The sequence below is a fragment of the Leuciscus leuciscus genome, assembly GCF_965113295.1.
Source record: "Leuciscus leuciscus genome assembly, chromosome: 3".
Lineage (NCBI taxonomy): Eukaryota > Metazoa > Chordata > Actinopteri > Cypriniformes > Leuciscidae > Leuciscus > Leuciscus leuciscus.
Window position 1 is genome coordinate 42,882,642 of NC_138727.1, and position 27,155 is coordinate 42,909,796.

The 27,155-nt window shown below is 36.9% G+C and overlaps 1 protein-coding gene and 1 long non-coding RNA gene across 3 annotated transcripts in view; one reads left to right on the forward strand and one right to left on the reverse strand.

The window, feature by feature from the left end:
* The first annotated feature begins 13,519 nt into the window (after positions 1-13,519).
* The window catches only part of vegfc (vascular endothelial growth factor c), a 41,076-nt gene continuing 27,440 nt past the window's right edge, over positions 13,520-27,155 (forward strand). Inside the window, exons 1-3 of one of the 2 annotated variants that reach the window (XM_082163264.1) lie at positions 13,520-14,018; positions 25,593-25,750; positions 26,159-26,228. In XM_082163264.1, the coding sequence (XP_082019390.1) occupies positions 13,908-14,018; positions 25,593-25,750; positions 26,159-26,228 (339 nt within the window). In that variant the 5' untranslated portion in view covers positions 13,520-13,907. Of the gene's footprint in view, positions 14,019-25,592; positions 25,804-26,037; positions 26,229-27,155 lie in introns of both variants that reach the window. The other variant, XM_082163263.1, reaches the window with a different exon arrangement.
* On the reverse strand, positions 16,390-21,313 carry LOC309494058. The gene is made up of 2 exons (XR_014204200.1): positions 17,164-21,313; positions 16,390-16,645 (listed from the first exon to the last, which is right to left on the reverse strand). It is a non-coding gene; the product is annotated as an uncharacterized lncRNA (long non-coding RNA).

Here is a 27,155-nt window from a genome sequence, read left to right on the forward strand (position 1 = left end):
GAGAAAAACAGCACAAGTGTACAAAAGAGTAAAATATGAGCAGAAAATGCTTTTTAAGAGAGCATGACCATAAGTTTAAATTTTGTGCAAAATAACTTTTAATGCGTTTAAAGTTTTTATTCATGCAGTATTTCTTGATTCACGCTTATTATATTTTGATCCGTGACCACGTTGTTTGCTATTCTGATCATTTTGCATTCTTTTTTTCAGTTTGTGCAATATATTTTTACATGCGTTTTAAAGCCACAATATGTAACTTTTTTGCTTTAAAAATAGCAAAAATCACTATATCTATGTTATAAATTTTTTTAGTTGTGTACTTACATTATCCCGACTGTTTCCAACAACTTTCAAACCAGGAGAAATTTGTAATTTAATTCGAGAAACGTCCCGTTTCTTTATTTCTGTTTTGTCGCCGTCAATGGCGTCATATCCGCGTTGTCCCTGGTTTCCGCTCATACTGCCATGGCAACCAGAGCTATGAACCAGAGCCCTCTGATAGTAACCAAAGCGACTGACGGTAGTTCGCAATGTCTATTTGCACGCTGTTGTTGTTTCGTTCAAACATTATGGACTATGGCAAGCAGACTTTGGAGACAAAAGGAGAACTAAAACGAGAATCAATATCAGCGCTGTGTTTTCGAGATGCCTAGAGCTCCCATAGACAGTATATAAACGAGAGCTCCACGTCCGAGACTTCGACCGCTTCTACATGTACTTTATTAAACAGGTGAGCACATTTACATAAAACTAATCAATGTTATATAGCTCAACATGATGAAATGTTAGAATATGATCTGTATGTTATTCTAATGTTGATCTAGCTTACTGCTAGTCTCATACAGACAAACTAACACATACATTTCAACACATTCAAATGCAGTTTAGTGTGATAGTGTAATGTTAGACCAAGTGAAACAACGCTGCGTTACCTCACAAGTTTAATTTGTCTAATAAACTGACCTGTGACTGTGAGTAGTAATTCTACACTCGTATGTAACGTTAGTTCGGTAGAATGAAATGTCCATATTCCTTATATGATAGCTGATAGCTGTCTCTTAGCAATTCCGAACTGCTTCATATCACAGTCATGATAAAAGCATCGATGTATTCAGTCATCCATAAACATTATTAGATCCATAGATTAGATCGGTCGGCTTGACGTTGACGACAAGATCCATAATTCTTAGCAAATGTTGTGTCATCAAACTACGCCTTTGTTATTGTAAATAGGTTAGCGACCCCTAGTGGCGAAAAATTCCATACTGTACGTTAAAATTTTTGATTCACGCTTATTATTTTTTTATCCGTGGCTGCAATAGTTTAGACGGGATATTGATCCCATAGTCTCACACGTACAGCCGTAGAATACTGATAACAGACTAACTTCTCCTTCGCGGGCTTAGTGCCAATTTTATTTTTTTTATCTATATAACGTATCACGGCAGTCGTATAACCATACGTCACTGTCGTAAACATTATACTAATGTTGTATACCTTAAACTTTACAAGCGTTACATACTGAAGTTATTCCATTTTTTGTGTAAAAAAAAAAACCCGACTGAAATGTAATCGTCATTGACCCAAAAACATCCACGAGTTGGCGCACACGCGAGCACGCTGTTTGTTTACATAAATTACAATGAGTTGGCAGTTTGTGTGCGTCTGCGTCGACACGGTCATTTTAAACTATGCGAAATCCGCAGTGATGCTAATTTGAGGTTACAAATTAAAGGTAGGGTAGACAATTTTGGAGAGGCTATAGCAAGCTAGATTTGAAAGGATATCCCAACCAAATACAAATCTTCAGAGCCTCTACAAAGCCACACCTCCTGCCAAACAATGCATGCAATGCACACAGCAGAGTCTGCAAAGCATCACTAAATACAGCAAAGCACACATAATTGCAATAATAATGGCTGTAAACAATTACAGAGCTTTTACTTTTACAACCTGACTGCCTGCTGTAGTTTAATTTTGGCATTGATGGTGTTGACATAATTCGATTAATAGTGACGCATAAATTTGAGTCTGAGGATACGAACAGCTCCGGGTAGAATGTCACAATTCTCGCAATTGCAGTTATGACATGGCCTGAATGCAGCATAAGCTCGTTGTTTTGATTCAGGAGGAGCTGTAAAAGGAGGCTGCTGTTTGTTTGCGGCTCTCTGTGACTGTCTGTCTACACACATCTCAATTCTCACAAGGATGCGTTCTGTGTCCTCGTGTCCTTCAGATTGAGTTCTTTCAAGGTCGCCTGGCAAGACTGGTCTCCACGAGAAAGTCAGTTTTTTGCATTCTTGGAATTGAAAAACAGCCAACGTCTCACTGCATTCGGACTGGACAAACATTTTTTGGTCCTGAGACTTCCACAGAAGACATATGTACATGCTTTAATATTTAGCCCACTTCTGTTTTTGATTGCTATCAGGATGTGAAGAGAGTTTCAACCAGTATACAAAAAAGTATTTAATAGAAAAAATTGCCTACCCTACCTTTAAAACATAGCTGGTATCACACACCATCGTTCATCTTTGTTGTAGCTGTATATACATATTCTGCCTTAAAACAGACAGGGGAAAACAATATAAATGTGTCTGCTTATAACAGTGTTTATTTGCAAATACTATTGTATTTTGGTACTCAATTCACAAGGAATTATGCAAAAGCGGCCTCAGAATCTGAGCTAAACACAAATGCTATTAAGGTCCTCTTTAATATTTACCAAAACATACCTAAAAAATTACCTGCTTTAACACCTTTTTAAGAGGGGATACCAGAATAATATTAAAATAATATATTCTAACATATCTGCCATTTTTTGTTATTAAAATCACAGAGCAAAACCACCAGAGGATTCCAGACAAACCTGGCATCTGAAGGGTCAAGAGCCTTAAGCAGGCATATAGACTTGAAAAAGCTGACTTTGTATTTGTGTCTCAATGTGTTTTAAATGGTGTGTGACCACAGGAACATTAAATCTCAACCCTCCCCCTCCTCCCCCCCTCCCTATTTTACTGGAGTAATAATGTCTGTCTACATGAGGCAATATAAAACTCAAATATAGCAGTACCATACAGTATACTACACAAATCAAAAGGAATGTTCAGCTTTGTTGGAGCAAAAGCACCACTGAATCTTATGGCAAAAAAATATACCTACTTTATGTAAAATGATGCAGGCTCTGTGTTATGTAGGATTGACTTTACTGCTGAGTATTTTCCAAGAGCTAAACAAAATTTGCTAGGATCAAACCTATTAGCTCAATGCTCGTTAATCCACCCTTTATGTTCTGCAGAGACCCATTTGTACTATTAAAAATAATGTTTACAACATATAAACACTGCAAAATGTAACCCTGTGAACTGCAGTTGTTACCATAAGTTGCAATTTTGGTATAACTCAAATCCTGTTTAGTGACCATGGTCATTTCATTTTAAGACTTAGGAATTCTGTAATGCAGCACCTGACCCTTAACAATTACTTTTGTTATTTTTATGTATGTGTAGTTAGGTATTAATATATAGGCTACTTAATTTTTTTTTTATTTAGTATAAAACCTTTGAATGAATATAAAACCTTTTGGTCATAATGATATAATTTATATATAATTTGTATAGAAAAATAAATAAATGAGAAAAAATGTATAAATAGAAGCATTTTCAATAATATATATATATCGTTACAGCTTCCTCTGAAATTATTGCAGCTGATCAAAACACTACATGTCTTCAAATGCCAAACTTAAGACTTTTGTTTTGAACATAAATGTATTTGTATTTACCAGTTTTACAGCTGAAACTTGATGAAAGTATTGCAATGATGATTGATTGTAGATGAAGACTTGAGCAACAGAATAAGAAGCCTCTGTGTGGATTAACCCGGGTCTATACCTGGGGCCTGAAGTTTCCATTCAGTGGCTTCCCGTAAAATCCAGGCCTTGACAGCTTTTCTGTGCAGCATGCTGACATCGCATCACTACCGATTTATGAGAATTAAAATCTGAAAACCCTCACACAAGTGTACCTCCTTGCTGTAAAGGATGTGATGATAAATCACTCATCTCTCCCAAAACACCGGAGCAGAGTTAGCAAACAGTCTTTCTTCAGAGGACGTTTATGTTAAAAACATACACCACTCCTGCAAGACCTCTGTTGGAAGTTTACACATGTCTGAGATTAGTGTCACACTATACAGTATATGTGATCATTGTGAAAGTTAGGATTTGTAGAGAGAAATAGATCTAACATTAACTTTTACATGGAGCTGAGAGGATTCCAAGTTATAGCATCATTTACAATAAGGACAGTAATGTGAATCATAAATTAATTTCAGAACAGAAAGTGTCATATGTCTGCATGTAAAAAAAAAGCTAAATTTCTTCCACTTAAAGACATAACAATTTAAAATTTGACAGTAGCTACAATTTAGTTTGCACATTAAAGTAAAATAAAAATAAGTACTCATACACAGCTAATGTACATCCTATGATCTTCTTTTCATTGCATTATCACAACAACAAAAAAACGTAATGTCTTTGTCTGGAAGAGAAAAATAGAGATTTTTCAGCGAGTCCATTTTATTCCAACCAAAGTAATTTAAAGCACATCGTGTTGTAATTGTGATTTCCAAACTCATAAGTAGGAATTTCCCAGGAGGACTCGATTCTGATATAGGCCTAGCCATTTGTTTCATGTACACTCACTGTGCCACTCATGCAGACCTTTTGTAGAATAACATTAATCCTGCAAAAGCTAAATAGACAAGCATGAAACAGCAAATGACCTCTACATATGGTATGCTGCAGAGTAAATAAAAACCAGCCAGCAAGGATGATTTCATTGGTTTGGAATAATAATAGTGGCTCAGCACTGAACGCCTATAACTGTCTCCTACGCAACAGATTCCGATCCAACATAAAACCTAGATAATCCTATTTCACGCATCACACACATATAATGACAGTTAAAACAAAATGGTAGAGTGAAACACATTCAAAGCATACCTTTACTATTAAAATTGTATTTTGATGCTTCTATCTTCCTAAAGGACACAAATTGCCCAAGTAGTTTACCAAACCAATAAGGTAATGAGGTCATGTTATCATTGAGAGCTATCACAGAAATGAAGAGCACCATGTCTGTTTTGACAGGTAGTAATTTTGTTTGACTTTCATATGTCTTTGTATGCATTTCAGAGATTAGAATTCTTTAGATTTCATTAAGTTCATTAGGGGGTCAAATGATTGATCTACCCAGACCTAGTTGATGCCTAAATACAAGCCAAAGGTTTTGTCAGACCAACTAGTAACAACGTAATGGCATCACTGTATTAGAATAACATTATAAAATGTCATAAACATTCATAAAACACACACAGATAGGAACATGATTGATTTAATCATGATGTAATCATTGATTTACAAAATACAACAGTGACGATTTGATGAAGTTATGGTAGGGAACATATATAAAGAGCCTGCTTAAGGCTCTTGACCCTTCATGTATAATACGGATTCTACTAGCATATCTGATAAAGAGCAAATGCTTAATTATTTTAATAAGCATTTTATTGCCTCTGGGTCATTATTTGAGTCACAAAATCTTTTGCGCTCAAATTATGATTTTGTAAGTGCAGAAACTTGTTTAAAAAAGGAAGAGTTCACTTTTGTACATATCAAGAGTTCTGATGTCCATAAAGCACTTAAATCGCTTGATATAAATAAATCACCAGGCCCTGATTGTGTGGAAACTATCTATTTGAAAATAGCAGCTGATATTATTTCGACCCCTTTAACTTATCTTTTTAATCTTTCAATAGATACTGGTGTTATTCCGGAAATTTGGAAATCAGCTTTTGTTGTTCATTTATTAAAAGGGGGAGATCCCACTATTCTAGATAATTATATAGGCCAATCTCAAAGCTTTGTGTCCTATCAAAATTTTTAGGAAGTTTCATTAGTGACCAGTTGACCTGTTATTTGAATGTAAACAAAGTTCTATCTAATCAATAGGGTTTCGTAAAAAAACATAGTACCACAACAGCCGTTTTGAAAGTTTTAAATGACATTGTGGGATCAGTGGATAAAGATGATTATTGCACTTCCCTTTTTATCGATTTATCAAAGGCTTTCGACACAGTGGATCATGAAATATTGCTGCATAGACTAGAGAATGTTGGCTTATCAAATCATGTTATTTTCTGGTTTAAAAAGTATTTAAGTGATAGAACTCAATGTGTTCAGGCTGAAGGTAAAAATTCAGGACTATTGGAGATTGTTAAAGGTGTTCCTCAAGGATCTGTGTTGGGGCCTCTTTTATTTACTATCTACATAAACAGTCTTGATTATATGATATTCAGGATGCTAATTTTCACGTTTATGCAGATGATACTGTATGTATTGTGGAGCACCTTCTAAACAGCAAGCCTTGCTTAAGCTTCAAGTGGCTTTTGATGTCATTCAGTCACGACTTCATACACTAAAACTTGTTCTGAATGTAGACAAAACCAAAATTATGTTATTTTCAAGCTCGAAAAAGTTAGTAGACAACCTTATTCCTCTCCAGACTTTACGAGGTAATGTGATTGAGTTAGTAAAAGAGTATAAATATCTTGCCATTATTATTGATGATACATTATCTTTTGGCTCTCAGTTATGAAAAACTTAAAAAGTAAAGCTTGGGTTTTATTTTAGAAACAAGTTTTGTTTTTCATTTAATGTAAGAAAGAGGTTAGTTTCTGCTACTTTTTTGCTTGTACTTGATTACGGTGATGTGGTGTATCAATTTGCTTCTTCTCATCTTCCCTCCTCTTTGAATGCCATTTATCATAGCGCTTTAAGATTTATATCAGGTTGTACACCTTTAATTCATCATTGTATATTGTATAACAGAGTAGTCTGGCCCCCTCTCTCCATTAGAAGGAAAATGCACTATACCTAATTATTTATAAAACTATTTTGGGGTTGTTGCCTTTGTATCTAGGTTGTCTAATTCAAAAGAAAAGTGTTGGGCAATATTCCCAAATTGTTTTACTCTTTCTGTTCCATTTGTAAGAACTGAACTGGGAAAAGGGGCTTTTATGTATGCAGCTCCATTTGAATGGAATCTACTCCAAACGAAATTGAAATTACAAACTCTGGTACCTATGGAACATTTTAAATCTATTATTCGGTCACTCGAAGAAGACTCAATGATGTGCAATTGTTTTTAAGTGTTTTAATTTTATGTTTGTTGTTTTGATCTGTAAGTTTGTGATTGCAACTGCTGTCCATTCTTGGCCAGGACACACACCAAAAAAAAAAAAAGAAGGATAAATACTTTATTGCAGACTAACAGCAAATTTATGAGTAGAGAGAAGACAAATTAAAGCCTCAAGAATCTAGTTGCTCACTGTTTAGTCTTTGCGTGGCTCACATGCAGATTTACACACGCCTGAATTTGGCTATTACTTACATGCGCCAATCTAAGGCTTGTTATTTGACAAAGACTTATCTGAGTTAATGTGAAATAAACAAGCTCTTCGATGTCTGAAAAGCCTGCTTCTCGGATAACTAAGCAGGTTGAGACATCAGTCTGTGTAGTCCTGAGGACAAGAAAAAAAGGCCATTTTCTCCTATTAAAGACTGAGGCAAGAATTCCTCATTACTTAACCAAAGTCCTGAAAGACACTGGGTTTGTTTTTTTCCCTGCGGATTAGTCCGACAGAACCTGGCAAATGTTCATGGGAAACATACCTCTCTCTCTCTCTCTCTCTCTCTCTCTCTCTCTCTCTCTCTCTCTCTCTCTCTCTCTCTCTCTCTCTCTCTCTCTCTCTCTCTCTCTCTCTCTCTCTCTCTCACTCTCTCTCTCTCTCACACTCTCTCTCTCTCTCTCTCTCTCTCTCTCTCTCTCTCTCTCTCTCTCTCTCTCTCTCTCTCTCTCTCTCTCTCTCTCTCTCTCTCACACTCTCGTCAGCTAGTCTGGAGGGGTCATTTTCCTAATTTACAAGTGATCTGACCTCAGCCTTTTGAAGAGTAACAGTTGGTTATGTTGTTTGGCTGGCAGGTGCTCTATACCCAGTTCCCATATGATAGTGTACATTTTGATGTACATCATGACCCCACGGTAATATGCCAGGAAGCGATGTCCTATAAGACTTCGCTTCAGGGAAATTGATGCCAAAATCATCTAGTCTGCCATCAGTTTTACTGGTATTTCTGTCTTGTACACTTTTTTTGCTGCTTCAAATAGTTTTCTTTGGCAGCACTGCATTTGATTTCATAATATATTCCCTTCATATTTCTACACTGCGGTTACACAACCTTTATATGAAGTGAAGGGGGGAAAATCACTCTATCATTGATTTATGTTATCTTCTTAGACTTATTCTAACTTTGTTTCTAATTTTGCAAACAATTTTTTACTTTGAGTGTCATTTGTCCGGAAAGACATTAGAGAACTATGCTAATTTTGTAAAGGTCAAACTCCAAATGCCAATAAGACTCTTTTGTCTTCACTAAAATTTGTAATCTCTATTTGACCTTGTGCAAGTCATCATGTGAGTCCTTGACAATGACTAAGAATATTTATATTTCATTAAGTTACACACTCACCACAATTTTTTGCCCAAAAGTCTTATCATTCTGACGCCCTGTCAAACTTGTTTCCTCTGAGTCATGTTTAAAAGAAGAGAACATTCCCAGAAATTGTCAGAGACTGTCATCCTTAATGCAAATAGACATTTCATCCACAGTCCTCTAAATACTTCTTATGTTGGCTGAGATCAAATTATTATACTGAGCTCTTAATAATTACTTTTGAAATAAAAAAAATATATATACAAAAGAAATAAGCATGACGGTACAAGCTGTAAAAAAGATATTTAGAGATGAGGTCATGAATAATAACCATGGGAACCGTCTTCTGCTAGTTCATTTCAGAAGTAGTAAGGCCTGCTTGATTATATCCTAAAGAAAACAGATTAAATCTCAATATACGTTAACACTGAGAAAACTGGCCCACTGTATATGACCAGTGAAGCTTAAAAGGCCAGTTTGGACAAATCTGTCTGTTAGACAGATTACAGATTATCTTTTGTGAAAGCCTGAGGCGTCATTCCTTCACACACAATGTGATCTGTGTGAATGTTAGTATATAAACGTTTAGGCAAAACTGAGATACTACATTTTCAAGTTTTTCGAAGTTGTGAGATAGGCTATCAGTCTTTGTCAAACATCTCCTTGCACCCGTTATCGTTCATAACAAGAAGTAAACAAAGGTGGGAGTCGGAGGTCTCACTTGTGGCCTTGATTTATACTATATTCAAAGTAAATTGAAAATTCCATACACATCTCATGTCGCCATGAAGGATGTGATAAAATCTGTTTAGTACATTTAGTGCTAAATTCATTTACTCAGTCTGTACCAAGAAATACAATTTGTTTGTGACTTTGCAATTTGTTTGTAGCAGGATAGGCAGTATTTATACAGCCGGTCAGGCTGACGGAGATGTGTGCTCAGTAATTGCTTTGTTTAGTGAAGCGGGAGCCATGTTAATCCTCATTCAGAGTTTAACGTAAACTTCTCGAGAAGACTTATTTCCATACGAATGCAAGCAGGCTAGAGGTGGAAGGTCTCTTTCTCTCTATTTTAGCCCTCCCCATTCTCTCACTCTTTAGCATCTCTCGAATGCCAGTGTGTGTGTGTGTGTGTGTCAGTATGTGTGTGAGTGGGAATGTTTTTACATGTGTAAAAGATCGCCTTTAAGAGGTCACTTCACTGGTCCCTTACTTTGAAAACCTTCTCAGTGAGGGTAATTTGCTTGGCAAATATGTCAATGAGCCGAGGGTCAAATGCCTCTAGCGCCCGTGACAGTCTAACCAGTGGTTTGCAGACTTTTTATGAAGTGCTATCCAGTCATCAAACATTTCCTAACATGACTATGAGAAGATTTCATCTACATTTTCTTTTTATTCTAGAACTGGATGTTTTGACCATAAAATTACATTAAGTGTATGTTGTTGAAGGCAGGATAGGACTTACTCTCTCAAGATACCCAACAGGGAAGCTAGGGTAACAGGTGTCTTGGCCGATTTACTATTTTATCTCTCAAAGCAAGTGTTGATCCCCATATCTTAAGTAAGTTTGATGTAATTTTACAGTTTTAAATTCCACCTAAACTTTGGAACTCTGTCAGTATTTCCTCCCTATTAACATTCAAAATATCATGCTGGTTCTAACTAACTATATATGTACAATATACAGTAATATTGTGAAACATTATTACAACTTGAAACATACATTTTATGTTAAAATGTTATTTATTTTCTGTAATGGCAAGGGCACAAATTTTCAGTATCATTACTCCAGTCTTCAGTGTTACATGATTCTTCAGAAATCATTCTAATATTCTGATTTTGTGTTAAGAAACATTTCATATTATTATCAACATTGAAAACGAAGCTTTTGCAGCAATGTAAAAATGATTTATAGTTACTTTTAATCAATTTAATTAATTTATAACATAATATATTAATATTATTGATGATATGAGAACTAACATGGTTTCTACTGTGGGTAATTGTTTCTTATTTAAGGCTACTGTCACCCATACAAGACCACACACAACATGCTCTTGCATGACATTTTCCTTATTTGTTGGTTAATTAATTGTCTCAGCTGTCAACTGTGAAACAAAGACGCTTTAAGACCAATCCTTATCTCAGTCATAGCACGTTTCCCTTCTTAATTACTGAAACACAGGCCCTCCATTTGGTTTTTAATTCTATGGGTCATTTTATACGTTGAAATATCTGCTCAAAAATAGTCCTTCTGCATTATTTAAATACGTATGTGAAGATTTAGATTTTTCAAACATTTTATTCTTTGTATACATTAAACACAAAATGCAGTGATATTGTATTTTCCTATCTATAGGCCTTCAATGTCAAAATGCTATATAATTTATTACAAACAAACCAATGAGGATGCCAAGGAATGCTGGAGAGTGCAAGATTAGGCTTACCCCCCGTGACCATCTTATCCTCATCGATCTACCCTACCCAACACAACCGTTGTTTGACGTAAGGGACACTGCAAATTCCAGCATTAACAGGGTCCAGCGCTTCCCAAAGCAGCAGCTCCAGTCACAGGACTCCCACACCCATTGTTTCCCAGTTCCGGCAGGAGAAATTCCCAGTGTGGGAACAAGCTGTGCACACATGAGCAGACAAGCAAAAGTGTTATACAGTGCTGGGTCACTGTGCCATGAGGACCCTCATAAATTCCTATGGTGGTGCCTTCCTTTTCAGGCCACAGACTGAGTGCTCATAGTTGGTGGCAATGAAGTCAGTGGACCCGTATTTGGACCAGGTGTAATACAAAACTGTGCTTCTCAAGACAACCACTACAGCTACAAATGACAATGAAAATTAAGTCAAAGTTATGTTGCTTTTATTTCATCTATGTTATAGTTTGAAGCAAACACATGCTAGTATTCTTATAATCATTGACAAAACTCTCTTTTTCACAATTAAAATACACAATTTACTTCTCATACACAGACTTTTGTCCAATCAAATACTCTCAATAATGGAAATGTCCCTCCCTCAATTCCACCTGCAAACTACTAAGCACATCATGATTCATGGCTATGATGTAACTAAAGCATATTGGTTCATCAAGTGTCAAGTGATTTCATGTTTCTTTCTTTCTTTCTTTCTTTCTTTCTTTAAATTAATCAATTTAATGTGCATAAAAAAAATTACAGAAAAAAAGAAACAAATAATGTTAGACAAAACCCTCAGATCAGCTTTAATTGATAAAAATCAGTAATTTGTTATACTGACGGCATTATTTAAATCATACGCAAAACTGCTTTGAAAAGAATTCTGGAGCACAAAGCAGAGAGTTTAAATAAGGACACAGATTCCAGATTACTTGGTATGCGTGGGCCAGATGAGGGAAAAAATGGAAAAGGATGTAAATGGTAATGTAGAACAAAAGCATGGAACTTATAGTCAGCTTCTGAAACTCTTTTTGAGACTAAATCTAAGTATGTCAAAAGTCCCACTGAGGACTTCTAAATAAGATTATATTATGTGGCTAAGCATTTAAAGCAGCACCAGACGCCTGGCTGACGACATTATAACTTCTCCCATGAAGTAATCTGCTTTAGTAACGTCAAAGCAAAAGTAACTCATGTTAATCCTTATGAAACTAGCTGAACTTTGACATTTTAGAATTAGACCATTCAGGGAAGCAGAATGAGACAGTTCCTAAGCAAACAGAAGTCAAATAAGTTGGCAAAGTTGCTGTCCACTGCCAAGTATGACTGACAAGCCTTTTGTTTGCTTCAAATTTGCGATAACAAGTTCCGCAAGTAATTTGCATTGATTTGGAACTTCTGCTTATGGAATTGTTTGGCTTTAACAACAACAACAACAACCACCATATTTTTATTGTCACCACTCACCAGTCATTTGGTACAATCTTTTATTGTTATCATTTTTATTTAATAGAAAACAAAAGCAGAACTTTTATCTCAATTGCCCTGGAAAGCATTTGGCCAGCTATTTAAATGTGAATTGTCAGGTATTTTCACATTGAAGTATTCAATGGTGTCATGGCTAATTAGGTTATCATTCACAAACCCTTAGCCCCTGAGCCTATTCAAACTAGACCTTTAGTGTTAACACTGAATGCGTTTGACAGTGCATGTTTAGCCTGCTACTTAAAGTAGTATTTGAGAAGATCACAAAATTAAATGCAACCATTTGACAGCGTAAATGGAACACAATGACTCAAGTGGGACTTGCATTCCACAGCATTAGAAGAGCACTCAGTGAACTTGAGGACTAAGACCCCCTATGGAGAAAAACCCTCCAAGAGAATTTAAACTTGCCCAAAGAAGCTCACTAAGAGTAGGGTGAATTCAGGTAAATTGTTCCACTTTTTGACAGTCATCCCAATTCACCCAGCCCCAATCAAGGTGGCCCAATTAACCAGAATTGACCATACACGTATGTTGTTTTATTATTAGTATTATTATTATTATCATTTAGTGTGTGGTTTACAATGTCTATACTACTCTTACTTTATTGTTTTTTTTAATAACATTTTTAAACTTAGTTTAAATTTAGCATGCTGAAAAAACACTTTTCATTGTCAATAAGTGGTAGCCTAAACTAAACTTGTATAGGCTACTCTTTTAAAACATTTTAATTCAGGTTTATGTCTTAATATAATAGTAAGCAGTCACATGAACTACTTTTATGATAGGCTATCTTGTTTTTGCGTTAATTTTTTAAGCTCGTCCATGTTCATTGTAATAGTAGGCCTATAAAAAGCCAGACCTGCATATTCTTCAAAAATAAATATGAGGTGAACGGGGAAGTAAAAACAGTTTTCATGTTGGAACGAACCACTGCCCTTTCACCTTACACAAAAAACGGCAACTGCATGGTTCATTCGGCGCGCTCGTGCGTGAATTGCTCATAATGACTTTGACGTGCTGTAGTCGACACCTGAGAAAAGCGCGCGTGCCATGACTCATATTCCTCTCTTGATGTTTCGGAATGTGTCTAGCAGCGACAGAAGAGGCAGGCTGGGGGAAAACGGAGAGGGGGAGGAGAAGGAGTCAAAGTAGCAGCGTGAAATTGCATAAAACATGCCATAGAGCGCTGAGCGCACTTCCACACTGATCTCTCTCCGCACGGAGTGGATGTTCACAGGCGCTTGTGAAGGGACGAGCTCAAAGTGCATTCCATGGACCAGTGTCGAAGTGTCTTCTTAAAATGTTGGATGTATACATGGGTATTATTTTAGTTTAAGGACAGAATTTTCTAGAAACCTGCTGCTGAAAGCTGCAAAAGAGGAACTTTCAACAGACTCTGCTCAGACTTCAGAGAATTTTTTTTTCTTTCTAAAATGCACTTATTTGGAATTTCTGTCTTCTGTCTCGCATTGTTTTATGCAAACCTTGCTTTGGAGTCAAGTCACGACTACTATGATTATGACCAAGATCAAGGAGATGCCATGGTAAGCACTGGCAAGATCATTTTCAAGTTTTATGTTTTAAAAGTGAAGAAATTGGTTTGATGCATCATTTATTATTAGTTATGATTTGTTGTCCTAAACTCAGCATGAAGTTATTTTCAAACTTAGTTGTACTGCTTGGAGCTCTGAGATGCAACAAATCAACAGCCAACATCACTGGCACTGGTGACTATGCTTGTACTTAGCACAGATTAGCTTTAGTTTGGAATCCTGATTCATTTATTAGGGTCTTCTTGCAAAAACACTTGAATGGAACTTGTATTTAATAATGTATTTAAATCTCTTAAGCTTGGACAGATCATTAAAATACAATTATTATTTATTTTTTTACCATTTAGGGTAATGTGACATTTAAACAACCTTTGACCGTACCGTTCTCTGTTTATTTATTTGTGTTTTTGTTTTTATTTATTACAATATATATTCAACTAATTATTAAACGCACCCAGTACCTCTGGAATATTTACCATTTTCATGTAGCCTGTTTATCATATGGACGTCACTTTAAGATAACTTCATTCACACATCTAGGGTTTATAAGGCAAATAATGTGAGAGCTCAGTTATATTGCCATAAGAAGTGGAAGCAGGTGACATTGGGCCAGCAACTTGAGAAGTAGTCTCTCTATCTCTCATTATTCTGTCTCCCCACTGAGAAAGAAAGAAGAGAGAAAGTGTTTCTTTGATCATGTATATGATGATAAATATACTCAATGGGTGCAATTCATTTGATTATCTCTTCTTACCTCTGGAGCTCCAATGTGACCTGTCTGAAAACAAGAGATGTCTGTTAATTCCTCAGCTCACACACCCAGCCACAATATGTTTTAAATTACACTATTATGAATGATTACTTAGACACAACATTCTATCATTTCATATACAGCAGCAGAAGAATTGTACTATGTGCAGTGTATAAATGATAGGTACCATATGCTACGCGCAACAATGTGGACATCTTGATAAGGTCTTGAAATGCTTCCCATTGGTAATGTGCGACATGGGCCGTACGGTACACTAATCATGAGTGCCTAAAATTAGACTTGCTTTGTTTTCACTGCTCTCTCTCTTAAACTCCTTTGGGTCGCTGTGAAATTCTATGGTTATTAAGATTCATTTAGCTGGAATTCACTGAGAGAAGCAAAAGCCAATCGTAAGTACAACAGCAACAACATAAAAAGCTGCTGAATTTCTAATGGTTTATTTTCAGTCCACTTGGGGGATATTTGTCTTGCACTTATGCCACGAAATTGAATAATTGTTCCATAATTGCACATGTGGCTGTACGCTATATGAATGTATGGGATGGTTGACTCAATAATTCATTGGGCATCAGTCAGCGATCGACTAATATACTGACCTTATTTCTCTCCCTTGGACTTTTCTGTCATGGCCATCTCTCATATGTTTGGCAAAGCTGTCTCGTAAATCATTAGTAATTGTGACTGTAATTGTAAATCATGCGGAATGTACATGTAGAGAGAGTTATTGTCTAGTAAGACTATCTTTCTGAAGGGGTCACCTGGGAAATGTGGGTGCTTGGTGAGTACACATGCGATGCTGGGACCCCCTGATTTGTAGTCTTAAAGACTCAGCTGCAGTCTTGACCTCATTCATTGGGACTGACAAATGGTTTTGTCATGTGGCTTTACAAAAACTCCATCATTTTAACTGGGATGTTGACTGCTTTGGGAATGTCTATTTTGTATTATTAGCCGCTATGTTGCAAGTCTCTTGAGACTCTCTGGTTTAAGTAAGCATTATATTTCAGCCACTATGAGTGTGTCTCATGGCTAGTAATGAATGCCCGAGGATAAACCACCCATGATAAAGGACCTTCAGCTAGTAGTAAAAGAGCTTTTTTCCTCCTCTTTTAAACCATTCTTGTTTATTTCTGCTCTTTGTTGATAACCAAGGGATTCCCCAGGGATGTCTTCTCCAGTGTGAGTGTGTGGTACATGTGTACTTCCCAGGTAGGAAAGTTAGCACAGGTGGAACAGATTACTCACTTCTGCCTCTTGTCTTCACCACTCTAATAGCCAATCCACCTGCCAGATCGGCTCATCCTTTAACTTCAGATTTAGCACAACCACCTTTCAACACTTTCACAACTTTAGAGGAGCTTTTTTTTAGAGGGGGGGTTGGGGGAGGGAGAGTCAGATGTTGTGATGACATAAGCAAGAAGACTTCACGTCTTTGGGGAGGTAATTCTTTGAATTAGACAACTTCTCCAAATGGGGGTGTTTCAGTAGCTGTTACTTCTAAGAACCTATTTTCATAATTGTGCAATGCTGTAGTAAAGGAATGACATGTTTGATAGGCTTTAAAGTGTTTTTTTGGGGGGGGGGGGGGGGGGAGAAGTGTATCAAATGTTCCTGGAGGACAATGCAGTAGATGATATGAGGTGATGTTTAGTTTAGTGATGTGATGTTAGTGGTTAGTTCTTGGTTCTCTTTAAGGCTGCAGTGGCAACAGTTTCTGTGCATCTATATAAAAGGGTTATTATAGTTTGTGTTTTGGTTTTCAATGTCAGTCTAGTTTTACTTGTTGATATTTTTTATTTTGATTGTATAGTTTTAGTTGTATTTGTTTTTCAAAATTAAAGGAGAACTTGGTAACTTTTTTAACTTAATAAAACTGTCTAGAAATCATTTGGATGGTTAAACAACCTGTTCTGGTGATATTGGTGACTTTCCCCGCTCCCCCCAGCGTTCCCAGGCGGAAAACCAACCTTGCAACTTGCAACATACCGTCCCGGCAAGTTAGAAATTGGAAGTCTCGTGATAAGCGAGAACTAGAACGAGAACGAGCGCGAAACACAAATTGCTTTACGGCAATTCGACATAAACACACACGCATGTATGATGTATTACCAGATTACCCACCTCGGTAGACATAGTTCCACACGATACAGTTGGCTTGCTCCGATCAAAACAAACGCACATGAGCAGCGGTAGAGAGGGGGAGGAGGCCGCCGCAAATGAGTTTTTTACGACTGTGTTGTGAAATATACACCCCCCCACAGCTGTAGGGGGAGCTCGTGGGGAAAACATGCGACAACAAAAGGGAAAATCAGCGAAGAAGTGACTAGAGTTCGCTAGAGTTACCGAGTTCTCCTTTAAATAGACTTTTCTTCTCTTAAACAGCTCCACAAACTAAAAAAAGCGAAAATTGGTTTGAGTAGACTTGAGAGATGTTGACTGAAAATATGAAAGTCTTTAATGAAAGTTCATTTTTTAAGTGCACATTTTAAGTATTAGTTTAGTTTTCAGTCTTTAGGTAACCCTTTTTTTGTTGTTGTCTTTGACTTCGGGTTTTCGTAATAGTTTTCGTTAACGATAATCTTGGTTTGCCAATCAAAAATGTCTCTCTTCATTCAGTCACTCACCCACATGGGCAGACACAGGAGCAACAAAGAATAATAATTAGGCTACTTTTTGGTTTGGACATCTGTAAAAATCTCTCTTTAATCTTTAGTGATTACATTTTCAATTTGAGTAGCTGTTGCTGTGTCCTTCTTTTTGCGCTGTCTATAAACTGGCTGTGGATCTCAGTCCCCCTCAGCAGAGGAATTCAGCCCTGACTGTGACCCAGCAGTGTGCCTGAAGCAGCTGGGGGACTGAGATTTTTTGGGGGGTTTTGTACTTTTTTTCAGATCCGAGACCGCTTTTGCAATTTCCTCTGCAAGGAGAAGCACTGGAATGTGTAATACAGCAGAAAAATCCAGATCACTAAAAATGAGTAAACTTTGTTTTACTTTTTTTTTTTTTTACTTGCCTTCTTCTAGGAACTTTATTATAGCCAGTGTGTGGACCACTCTGGGAGTGTAAACTGTTAGTATTGAGTAGTATGGAGTAAGAAAAGTATGGAGACTAGACCCTTGGTGGCAGTATGAGTAGGGAATTAGTAGGGAATTAGAAATAGGGACTTTTTTATCTTATGTACCCACAGAGCCCCATCAGTAAGCCTTAAGTACTCCTTTATAGACAATAAATCAGAAATGTTTCTTTCTACACATTATACAGAATATCATCTAACATTGTTGTAAAATTGGTCACCTTTACTGTGATTCGTTTGAGCTAAAAACAGGAAACCTTGCCACTCGTTTCCCTTTACGCCTGAGCTTGTCTGACTGTTCAGTGAGCAATCATGCAGAAACTTTCCCTATTAGACAAAATGGCATATTTATTTATAAATCAAATTTAGATGTGAAATTTGAAAAACATAAAGTCATTAGTCCTCTTCACCAAATTTCAACCACGAGTGGATATGCAATCATTTGTACAGATCTTAATGAGAAGTCATGACTTGCAGTGTAGCAAAGACTTACAGAGACTTACAAATGAAATGGAAATCTTTCTAAACCCTGAATCACTGCTCTAATGGATAAAACTGGTTTGTGTAGTGACCCGTTCATTTAGTGAGACAGCGAAAGGAACAGGTCGTGCACATGTAGGCTGAGGCCAGAATTATCATAAAAAAAGAAAAAAAAGAAAAAAGTACAGTACTGTGTAACATCAACTGCTTTTTTAATTGCTTAATTTATCTTAGAGGTACAGTATGTTGCTCTGGAGACCTGGGCAGTGTCCAAAATCACCCCCCTATACCCTCATTTATTATTCCCTACATTAGTTTAGTAATATATTTATTATAAATATATAATGGAGTGGGCTGCCGCTATTGCATAGTTTTTGCTTGTTGTTTAATCATTATTTGAAACTTGGCAAACTGGCAGCTCCAGTAGTAAGATTAAAAGATTTATATTGCATTCTGTCATTGAAACTAATGTATATGTAATGGTGTGGTGTACCCAAAAACAGGCCGAAGACTCAGAAGATGAAATCCAAACAACACTTTAATAATAACACTCAAGAATCAGGTAACGAGCAGGGAAACTCACATTAACACAGCAGTGTAGGTATTACGGTGACCAGACAAGGAGTGCAGGAGAAGGAACAACTTAAGTAGTGAACACAACAAGGATAATTACTAAACACAGCTGACGCATATGAACTAATAATGACGGTAACCAAGGAGACGGATGAGTAGCGGGAAACTGAACAAAGAAACATGTGACATTTGGGTGACATCTGATCAGATGTAGGAATTAATTCGGTGCGCAACTCTCACAGTGAATAATGGGAATTCTCTAGCCGTTGAGCATACATCATTGTACATTTGTTATTGCGGTGCATTGTGGGATTGAATGAGTGCACGCGATAATGTCCACTATGGTTTCGGACACCACTACAAATGGCTGTCCCCTCAAATAGTGCCCTAGTATTTAAGGGTATAGAGGGCGATTTTGGACACAGCCCAGGAAACCAGCACTAAAAAGTCCAATGAATCAACTTAATGAGTGGACAAGTGTTATCAATTCTGGAAATAGAGTCAAGAGAGTCCTCTAGTCTACAGTTGATTCATGTAGTTTTATTATAATACATGAAGCAAATGTGTGGAGTCCTTATTATTTTGCATTGTTTTGTGTGTCACACTTAGTATTGATAGGTTAATGTCTGTAGGTTGTCTTCTCTGGTGCCTAAAGGTTTTTATATTTGAATATTAATGCATTGTATTTACAAAAAGAATAGGGAAAATTTAATTCTGTCATCATTTATTCAGCCTCATGTAATTCCAAAAATGTGTTATTTATTTTGTTTAACACAAAAGAAGACATTTTAGCTAAATGCCGAAGCTGCTCTTTTCCATTCAGTGAAAGTAGTTTAGGAGCAGAAACAGTGTAGCAAGAAAAAGGGCAGCTTGGAATTTCAGCTAATTAACTGCTTATGTGTTTAACACAGAAAAGAAAGTCAAACAGGTTTGGAACAACTTAAGGGTAAGTAAATGGTGATAGAGTTTTCATTTTTAGACAAACTAATCTTTTAAAGCTTTCTTAAGACTTGTGTAATCCACATGCCAAGACCTATGAATAATCGCTGAGTGGATGCTGCTTAAACCTTACTAATGTCACTCTTGACAGTTTCTGTCCTGCTAGGATATATGCATCATATAATGCTTTAAGTATGCCAAAACAAGAACCCCTCCTGCCCCCACTGTATCTGTGTAGCTTTTTAAAAACGTGTCTACAGGGAGTTTCATTGGGATTTCATGCAGAGCATTATGTTTTGGAGAGCTCAAGAATTGGGTTACAGAACATTAGACCTAATATCCCTATGGTCTTATTGAGTAGTGGGCAACCCTCCAGGCTAATAGCTTTATTGCACCACAGAAACCTTAACCAAGTACGCGTCAAAAGTGCACAGTAATTGCATCCTGACACACGCCCGCCTCTACACGTGAAATGGATCAGACCCAGAAAACAAGTCTTTCTAAAAAACGAAGAGAGGTTCTTATGGGACTCAGACAAATCTCTAGATTATTTCTTTAAGTCAACATAAAATTAAAATGGCACATTCCTGCTCTTATTATGCATGATTCACAACTTTCCATTTTGGCTGAGATTGATTCAGACATAAACCGTGCGCTCTGTTGTTACGTGCTTTATGTTGCATCCAATGCTGCTTAGTCATATTAATGGATCCAGCAGATACTAGGCTAAAGACTGGAAAAATGATTTCCATGCGGATGGTCTGGTCTCAAGAGCACATGCAAATGTGCATTAGCGTGTGTACTGAATCCAGCGGTTGGTTTAGATTCATATGAGAGGCCGTAACATAGAAATCATGAGCTTCATAGTGCAGTCCTCCTACCTTGGGGAGCATCTCAATTGCTTTAGGAAAACATGACAAATTAGGATTGTTTGTCTGAAATGTGGGATGCTTGGATGTTGAAGAGGGTCTCAGTTACTCTTCAGACTTGTGGCCAGACTTATTCTCCAAGGAATTGGTTCTCCCCTAGGTCAAAGGCTCAAAGCCTGCAGTTAGTTCTAGGGTTTCTAGGAGATCATTAGGGGGTTAATGATATTTCAGATCCTCTTACTCTCCTCCTGAGTGTTGGCAAACGTAGACCCAGACATGCCCCCAGCAGACTTCAACGACATCATTCTTGTTCAGTGAGCACAGCACCATTCACAAGCCTGCTCTCTGGAGTCCAATATTGAGGATGAAAGGTATGTCTGTATGGAACAGATGCGAACAGATGTGTTCTTGTGCATATGCACCACTGCTATAATGTCTATGATGGGGGCCATGTTTCACCTGAGTTCAGTGAGCATGTGTTATGCTCTGGGTTGATGTCTGTAATACTCCCCAGTGACAGCATTTGGTTTTTTTCATTGTGTTGAAAGTAGAAATTAGTATAATAATGGCTTTGACTTTGCCTATTGTATGTGTGCAGAAGCCTCGCTGTCTTCACAATTGCATAACTGCCCATTATAGGTAATAAACCACAATTGACTGATTGAGAGGCCTTTGTAGCATTAAAATAGCTAATTTAATTTAATTTTATGAAATTGTAAATTTTGCTGCTGAAACACATTTGAAACAACTGTATTTTCGCAAATACATCAATCAATTCTTGATTAAATAATCGTCAACAAGCTAGTTATCTTTACCTAAGGATTATATGAAAATGTGGACTAAATCATGAAGTTGGTATGGCTGACTTTTTGATTAAGCTTTAATGTAGGAGTATGGGGTGACTGTAATGCAAATGGAACTGTATAAACCTGGCCTAAATATGAAGCCTTTTGACTCAGACTAAAGGAATTCATTCGGTGAGGGTGCCTTCCAGAAACCTCATCCAAAATAGCTCCGGATGCTGGTATCAGCTTAGAGGATAAACTCTAACCTCATTGCCAAAAAAGGATCTAGTTGTTTGTGTCATTGTGTCAGTTTTGTGGTTTGCTTCAGGAAACACTACGCCATCAAGAGAATACGTGTTGCTTCAGGGTGTCTGAAATAAGCATTCTGTCTAATGATGCACATTTTATAAATGCCATCAAACTGTTGACTCACATTTGAACTTTAAAATAATGGCAGTCATGATGGTGTCATTTTCATTATTGGGATCCTGTGCGTGTGTGGCATCCAATGATTTTGTTAAAGTGGAGATGGCATCCTGTCCTAAGTGTTAAACCCAGCTGCTTTCTATTGTGGTTAATTCAATGAGACATACTTTCTAGCTTGGTGAAGGTGAAGTCTTTTTTTATTGGCCAATAATACAATGTGGCTCATGGCTGGCCACTGATGTTGTATGCATCTATCATCAGGTCATCATTTCATTACATCCCATGAATCACTGCTTTTCAGGGCCAAATGCAATCTCGTATTGACGCCATTCTCCCTTCAACTTGATTAATCAGATGTACTATTTATTTTCTTTCATTTAAAAATTTCAAACCTTTTTTCTTTAAAGGGATAGTTCACCATAAAATGAAAATTAAGTCATAATTTACTCACCCTGGTGTTGTTCTAATGCAGTGTGCCGTTCTTTATTTTTTCGGACCACAGAAGGATAAATAAAAAAAATGTCCCACTCGCACCCGTCCATATAATGGCAGTGAATTAGCGATCAGCATCAAGCTTTTAAGAAAAGATGCAAAAGTATCACAGAATGGTCTCATGCCATATATTCCAAGTGTTATGGGGGTATATGATAGGGTTTGGTGAAAAACAAACCGAAATTTAATGTATTATTTAATGAAAATCCTGATCTTGGCCTGATCTCTATTAGTGGCATTGTTCACTCCGACTCACCCAGTAAAAGCACAGTTGTAAGAAATCATGATTAATAATAAAAATGGCTGCAATCAGTTGTATGCAATTTGAAATTTAAATGTGCATTTAACATTATATTTGATACTGAGTCTGATAGTTAAATGGGGATGAAATATAATTTAGTAAATTTATTATTTTTATTATTATGCATTCAAATTTATTTTCTTTTGTAATATAAGAATAAAGCTATCCCTAATATTATGAATTAGATCACAAGAGTAAAACAATGAATGCATTTCTGGGTCAAGTGCTCTCAGACTTCATGGTTCCCATTTGTATCGTTCTCTCATCAGTGTCTTTTTTTAGTTGCCACTAAAACATAAAAATAGGGCATTGTATTAGCATTTTTACAATTACCAAACCTGAAGTTTGGGCCTGACTCACGTGTGAATGTGTCTGTGTTCTGTGCTCCACACATCATTTTCTCAGTCTCCATTGTTTCTGGTAGGAAACAGACCAGTGTGTTATCTCAGGAATCACTGTAAACAAAGGCATGGAAGAGGCCACATACAATAGTCTTGTTCATACTCTTTTTGTTGTATTTGGGTTTCCTGAATAAACAGAAGGGAGTCAATGCAGAAGTGGTCATTTCCTACAAGGATTATATTTTTCCTCTTTCCACGATTAGAGCTATTTTCCTTGGTATGTGGTACAACTAAATGTTTGCAGGTAACAATGTGGGTTTAGAATCTTCTTCAGCTACTATGTCAAAGGTTTTATGATAATATATGAAACTATGCAATCTTGAAGTCATATTTCATGTAAGTGGTTACATTTGTATATATTCTGGCACAGCGAAGTGTCCTGGACCTTTATCATGAAAAGTGGCCTTCAAGTTTATACTTTCAAAAAATTGTCAAACTGTAAAGCTCCTGTTTGTTCTGAGGATCTCCTTTGAAAGTGAGTTAGGTAGGGAGGCCTGGAAAAGCATTGCTTGTACTTATCCGGCCCCCCAAAAAAGTATTTTATGTTAATAATAAGTTTTACAGCAAAATGCAAGAGTAAGAGAAAGTTCAATTCCTACCATTTGTTTTAATAAATTGTCTGCTGTAAACTTGGTGATTTGCCTAATGAGATAAAAAAAAAAAAAATGTTTATTTACCAGTCAAATGTGATATAGAGTGGCTGGAACCAATACCAAAGACTGGCCTTCTGGAAAGGGGAATTCTGTTGAGGCTCAATTTCTGGTTGTTTTTTTTCTAAAAAAAATGTAACACCTCTACAAGAGAGGGAGGGTGTTTTTTTTATCGACAGCCATGATCAGCTATGTGGGTAAACTGGGCATGTTTCCTGGAATGTCCCAGACAGCAGTATCATTTTCCATCAGGGACTTCAGGCTGTTTCAGACGCCGTTGGTGTTTTCACACTTCTTGCAAACTTTCATTCCGCTGCGGATTGCGGGGAGGTCAAGTCTTTGGGGGTTTGATTGCGTGTGCTAGGGTGTCTCTTGCTGCTGACAGACATGGCTCCGTCTTCACAGGCAACCCTGGATCCCATCCATCAGCTTACTGAGTAAGCAATACTTTCAATTGGCTGAGTCGAGACCATTGAGTTCTGACCATTCCATCCATTAAAGCATGATTTGCATGTCTCAGTTTCACCCTTCACATTCACACATTTTGACATGGGAAAACTTTACTTGTTGGTTTGTGGTACATTCATTTTAAAAACCCATCTGATGAGTAAATAGTGATTTGTAGTGTCAGCATGATTAAAATACAACAAAATGTTACCGGCGTACAGTTGGCCATTATAACTGTCTAGTGATAAGAATATGATAAAACAATGGAAAAGTTAATCACTTGTGTTTATTATCCCTGATTAGATCTCCAAATATTGATTCAGTGAGTAGAGTCACAAACCATCTTTAGTAAAAAAAAAAAAAAGAAGAGAGATTGAAACATTCAATAAAAATAACATTAAAACAATTGATATTTCTCTTAGTCGCTTTGGGATTTATACAATATGGCATGCTTAACTGTTGCAGTAGTTCTTTCCAGCACGTTGATCAAACCCTCTTCAGTATGTATAGCTCTGGTGTAACTGTAGGCGTAACTATGTTGCTGTCCAAGGAATAGTTTGCCCAAAAATGAAAATTTTGTCATCATTTACTCATGTCTTTCCAAAACTCTATGAATTTCTTATTTGGAACATGCAAGAAAAAATTTCTTTTTTTTTTTTTTTCATACAGTTACAGTCAATGGGTAACCAAAACTGTTTGGTTGACAACATAAATGATGACAGAATTAAAAAATGTGTGTGAACTATCCTGTTAAGTGTTACTCTGGTATAGAATCCCTCTTAATGGGATAGTCCACTCAAAAATGAAAATTCTGCCATCATTTACTCATCCTTATATTGTTCTAAACCTGTGTAACTTTCTTTCTTCTGCAGAATGTAAAATATATTTTGAAGAATGTTGGTAAACAAACAGTTTCGTGGACAAAAAGGTTTTTGGGCAGTTTTTGAACCAAAATTACATTGGAAGTCAGTGGGAACCAAAAATGTCTAGTTACCAAACAGTTTATGTTTCCATTGACTTACATTGTAATTTTTGTTCATATAATGGAAGTCAGTCAGAACCAAAACTGTTTGGTGACCAACATTCTTCAAAATATCTTCTTTCATGTTCTGCTGAAGAAAGATTGTCACACAGTTTTGGAACGAGTAAATGATGACAGAATTGCCATTTTTGGGTGGACTATCCTTTTAAGAAAGAGTAATTTTTCAGGTATTTGGTATTTCCAACAAGTCTCAAAAATGTTGTCCTTTCCTAAGAAAAAGTTGATTGTGACAGAAGAAATGTGAAGAATTCTTTGTTGGAGAAGCTGACAGGCTGCTTTTCCCCAGTTTTATTCTGTTTCTCTGTGTCTTATCAGGAGCATTCAGAGCCAGACCAGGTGGAGCAGTTACGTTCAGCGGGTAGCGTGGATGAACTTATGAGGATAGTTTACCCCAGCTACTGGAGCATGCTGAAGTGTCGTTCCAAGGCGGGATCGCGCTTACCTCACAGAGAATACAGCTCCACAGAAACAAGGTCGGAGGAGGCCACCTTTGCGGCTGCTTTCATCAATCTTGAAATTATTAAAAGTGAGTGACTTAATTTAAGACCGGCACAGATTGTGCTGGCAGTGTTTTTTGTCATTATTGTCTTACAGCCAAGAATTTATGCTTTTTGACAGTCCTGACAAAAAGTTTCTTTAGGATGCCAAGAATGTGTCAGACCCTGATCTGCAATAATTGCAGTGCATACAAATCCATGTATTTCACTGCTGGCCTTTTTTTAATGTGCCTCTTCTTCCTGTCTCGCTGCGCTTCCTCCAGGTATTGAGACAGAGTGGAGAAAGACCCTGTGCATGCCACGCCAAGTTTGTTTAGATGTGGGGAAAGAGTTTGGGGCAGCTACAAACACCTTCTATAAACCACCCTGCGTGTCTGTCTACAGATGTGGGGGCTGCTGTAACAGTGAGGAGCATCAGTGCGTGAACATCAGCACTTCATACATCAGCAAGACGGTGAGTGACTCTTTCAGCATGTGTTTGTGTCCACAAATCTGTTTGGAACCAATGATGAGCAGTACTGACCTTAAAGTGTAACTTTGCTGATGTTAGTGTAACCCCAACATCTCACAAGAGAGAAGAACTAAGAAAAGGGCAACAACCACAGTGTGTTTCTTGCAAATATAACAGTTTATTATACAACATTCAACAGTAGCACATTGGGTATTAAGAAATTGAAAATAAACAAAACAGATAAAAAGAAATGTATATATTTTAACAGTTTAACAGGATTCCCAATCCTATCCAATGGTGATTACATGTCAATAAGTGCACATTCAATCACAGATCAAACAAAAACAATTTCACTCCAAACTCCAAAGCAAAAGTAATCAAATCAAACCACCATAAATTATTCTCCCCACCTTAACAGAGTAACCCATCTATAAGGAAATGGGAATCACAGAAGACACAAAGCAATCTCACACATTAAATCACTTTGCCACTTCACCGTGCAAGACCCAATTCAACCTTAGTCATCTCTTCAGACACCTGATACTATAAATGAAATGCAGTTATTTCTAAAAACGGGATTGTCTTTTAAATTTGACACGCTTTCAGTTTAAGCCCCGCCCACATCTAGTTCTGTCTGAATACAGATGCAGAATATTTTTTCATTGTATTAAATACAGATACATATGTAGGCAACTGTTTCGTTGCATACCCTTAACTAACACCTTATATATAAATCCATTTCTCACAAATATATATAATATACACTATATATAATTTAATTGTAAACTTGAATAATCTTACTGACTAAAATTACTGCTTTGAATAAAAGTGTCTGCTTTTGTTTTAAAGCCTACTTCCCTGTGCAGAAAGAACTGATCTGTTCAGCTTTGATTTAGAGAGTTGTGGACAAGGCAGGGGTTTGGTTGGGAG